General features: G+C 55.7%; 1 protein-coding gene across 1 annotated transcript in view; it reads left to right on the top strand.

The window, feature by feature from the left end:
* Nucleotides 1-1,020: 1,020 nt before the first annotated feature.
* LOC104528795 (dentin matrix acidic phosphoprotein 1) overlaps nucleotides 1,021-2,906 on the top strand; it is a gene marked incomplete at its 3' end in the record, with an annotated part of 2,236 nt that continues 350 nt past the window's right edge. Inside the window, exons 1-3 of the mRNA XM_029086238.1 lie at nucleotides 1,021-1,074; nucleotides 1,706-1,960; nucleotides 2,124-2,906. Coding sequence (XP_028942071.1) covers nucleotides 1,021-1,074; nucleotides 1,706-1,960; nucleotides 2,124-2,906 — 1,092 coding nt within the window. The remainder of the gene's footprint in view (nucleotides 1,075-1,705; nucleotides 1,961-2,123) is intronic.

Here is a 2,906-nt window from a genome sequence, read left to right as displayed (position 1 = left end):
CCGGGGGCGGCCCCCAGCCAGTGGTTAAATGTCCGTGACGGCCACACCGGGACACACAGCCCTGGGCTTCCCAAGACAGGCAGCTGGCTTGCTCTATCCCAAACACCAGAGGAGACATCTCAAGGTAAAGATTTGGGGTTCTTTGGGTTGCTTTGGAGTTGCCTGGAGTGAAAATGGCCATCTTTGGGGATGGGGGCTGTAGATTGTCTTGCATGTTTGGGTAGAAAGCAGGAGAAACTTAAGCTGGGATGTAGATGTTGCTTCGTAAGGAGCACGGCTCTTTGCTCCGGTGTGTTTTGGGTGCAGGGTGGTTAGTGTGTCCCATGGCCATGTGGTGCTGGGCTGCTTCAGGGATTTGGAAAATGAGAGCAAAGCTGAAGGAAAGCCCCCACCGCTGCTTCCTGGCACCACTGGAACACCAGACCAGCCCAGAGGCCTCTGAGGATGGACCTCTCCATGGGGTTATTGCTCTGGAGTGCTCTGCTTTGGGGTGACAAGAGTTCTTAGGGGGCTGTGAGGACCCTTCCAACCCATACCATGCTGTGATTCTATAATTGTATGACCACACCAGCTGAGAGGCACAGCTCTGCAGCCCGTGGTTGCACGGCACTGCCCGTCTGTGGTGCGAACTCCTGTCATGGCCACTGAGCTTGGCTGGGTGGCAGGTGACATAATGGTGGGAACAGAGAATTCAGAGGAGCTTTCCCACTCTTTAACAGTTCTTAGAGGAAAAAAATCTGCAAGAATATAACCAGATCTTTTGAATCCCAAACCAAAGGGATGTTCCTGCCCAGGAGATGCCAGGATGTGGCACAAGGACAAATCCTTGGCATGTTTGATGATATGCCAGGCTGAGCACCACGTGCTGGGACAGCAAGGCTGTGTCAGTTGGAAAGGCTTTATGGGGCCAAGTTACAGCCAGGGACACATGCAAATACTTTGCTATAGTGTGCAAATTCTTTGCTTTAGTGTGCAAATACTTTGCTCCCCGTTGCAGCTGCAGGGACCACAACCGAGATGATGAGGGCTGCGTTCCTGGTGCTGCTCCTCTGGGCCGTAGCCTGCGCTCACCCTGTAAGTACCCATCCCACAGGTGCTCAAACCCCAAACTGGGGCAGTTGTGCCCAGCCAGGGTGCACCCATCACTGATTACATGTCTCCTGGATGTGTTTAGGTGCCCGGCCGTGAGCCCGCCCATCCTCACCGTGGTGCCCAGCAGGAGGTAAGCCAGGGGGTGGCTCAGTCCCACATTTAACAGCCACTCCAGGAGCAAATCTGGGATGGGGATCCAGCCCTGGGCAGGCATCCTTGTACCAGACACCTGGGGGAAGAGCTGCTGCTTCTGCAGGTCTTTGAGCTTTGCCTGTCTGCTCAGTTTTTTCAAGCTGAGGTTTCACCTCATTGCGCCCTGCACACGTTCCCAATTCACCTGATGTGTTCTGCTGCGTTTGTTCTGGAAAAGGAGCTTCTGTGCTCTGAGCCATCACAGTTTGGGGTTTTCTGGGTCACCTTTTTTGTTGGTGGCTACTTCTTTTTTTTTTTGTGTGTGTGTGTCAGCAGAAATAACCAAAGGGCTGAGGTGGTAGCAATGAAAAAAGCTTGAACACTTGCATGGCTTAGGAGTAATGTATCATCCTGCAGCAGGAGCAATCCATGTGCAGTGGTGTTTAATAAACCAAAGCACCGTCTCATGTTTTCCTTCCAGGATGCAGCAAGTGAAGATCACATCAATAAACTGGGCAACCTCCTGGATGGTGGAGATAGCAGACATCCTCCTGCCAGTGTGGAGAGAGGGGACAATGCCCTTGCCAGAGAGCTGGCAGGTGGGAATGCTGTGGGTGAGGAGCTGGGCGAACACAGTGTGCAAGACAAAGGAGGCAGAGCTGGGACAGCTCAACACCTGAACCTGGTGGACCACGAGGATGCGAGTGCTCGGGATGGGAATGGCCTTGGTTTCCTGGTGAGTGAGTGAGTGGAGAGGGATGTTTTGCTCTGCCAGAAAAGCATGCTTTGCCCCAAACCTGCTGTTGGTCTGGGTAGCACTTGGCCTGTGTGGCGAGCAGTGCTGATAGCACCCATGACCTGCAAGCCTTTGCATTCACCTCCATTTGTCATCTCCGTAGGAGGAGGACGCACGCGATGCTGATGATGGTGACAACAGAGAGCACCACGGCACTGGAGTCGGTGGGCTCCCCTCCCACGCCGGCGGGCTCCTGGATGAGGAGGATGACAGTGGGGATGACACCTTCGATGAGAACGGGGGAGAGGAAGGGGGTGAAGGTCCTACCTACGTGGCTGGCGCTGATGGAGCGGGCGATCACGACGCTGACCGTGGGGATGCTGGGGCTGGCAGAGGGCACGGTGACAGCAGCAGCAGCAGCAGCAGCAGTGAGAGCGTTGGGGAAGACCACCGGCGGTACAGAAGCTATCTGGGCAGCCGGTATGAACGGACCTACAGGCATGGAGGGGACAGCAGCAGCAGCCAGGAGGAGGAGGAGAGCTATGACTTTGAGGATGAAGCCATGCAGGGTGATGACCCCTCTGTCTTCGATGGTCCAGGTAGCAGCTTCAAGGGGCGACATGCTGGTCCCCGTGTCCCGGGGAGCAGCCGAGAGAGCAGTGAGAGGGCTGGCTTCCACTGGGAGGAGGGCGACAGCAGGTCCCCAGAGGTGGAGGATGCTGACTCAGAAGAAGACAGCCCATCTGTGGAGGAGAACAGTCAGTCAGAAGAGACCGACAACAGTCAGTCAGAAGAGACAATCACCAGCCAGTCAGAGGAAAAGAGCACCAGCCGCTCTGCTGAGGATGAGGATGAGGAGGACAGCCCCTCCAGGGAGAGCGAGGGCAGCAAGTCCAGGGAGGACACCACTGAGCAGTCAGATGAAGAGCCAGGGGAGTCCCCAGAG

The sequence above is a fragment of the Antrostomus carolinensis genome, unplaced genomic scaffold, assembly GCF_000700745.2.
Source record: "Antrostomus carolinensis isolate BGI_N321 unplaced genomic scaffold, ASM70074v2 scaffold5670, whole genome shotgun sequence".
NCBI classification, from domain to species: Eukaryota; Metazoa; Chordata; class Aves; order Caprimulgiformes; family Caprimulgidae; genus Antrostomus; species Antrostomus carolinensis.
The sequence above is the reverse complement of the archived record's forward strand: the minus strand, read 5'-3'. Positions and strand labels throughout refer to the sequence as shown.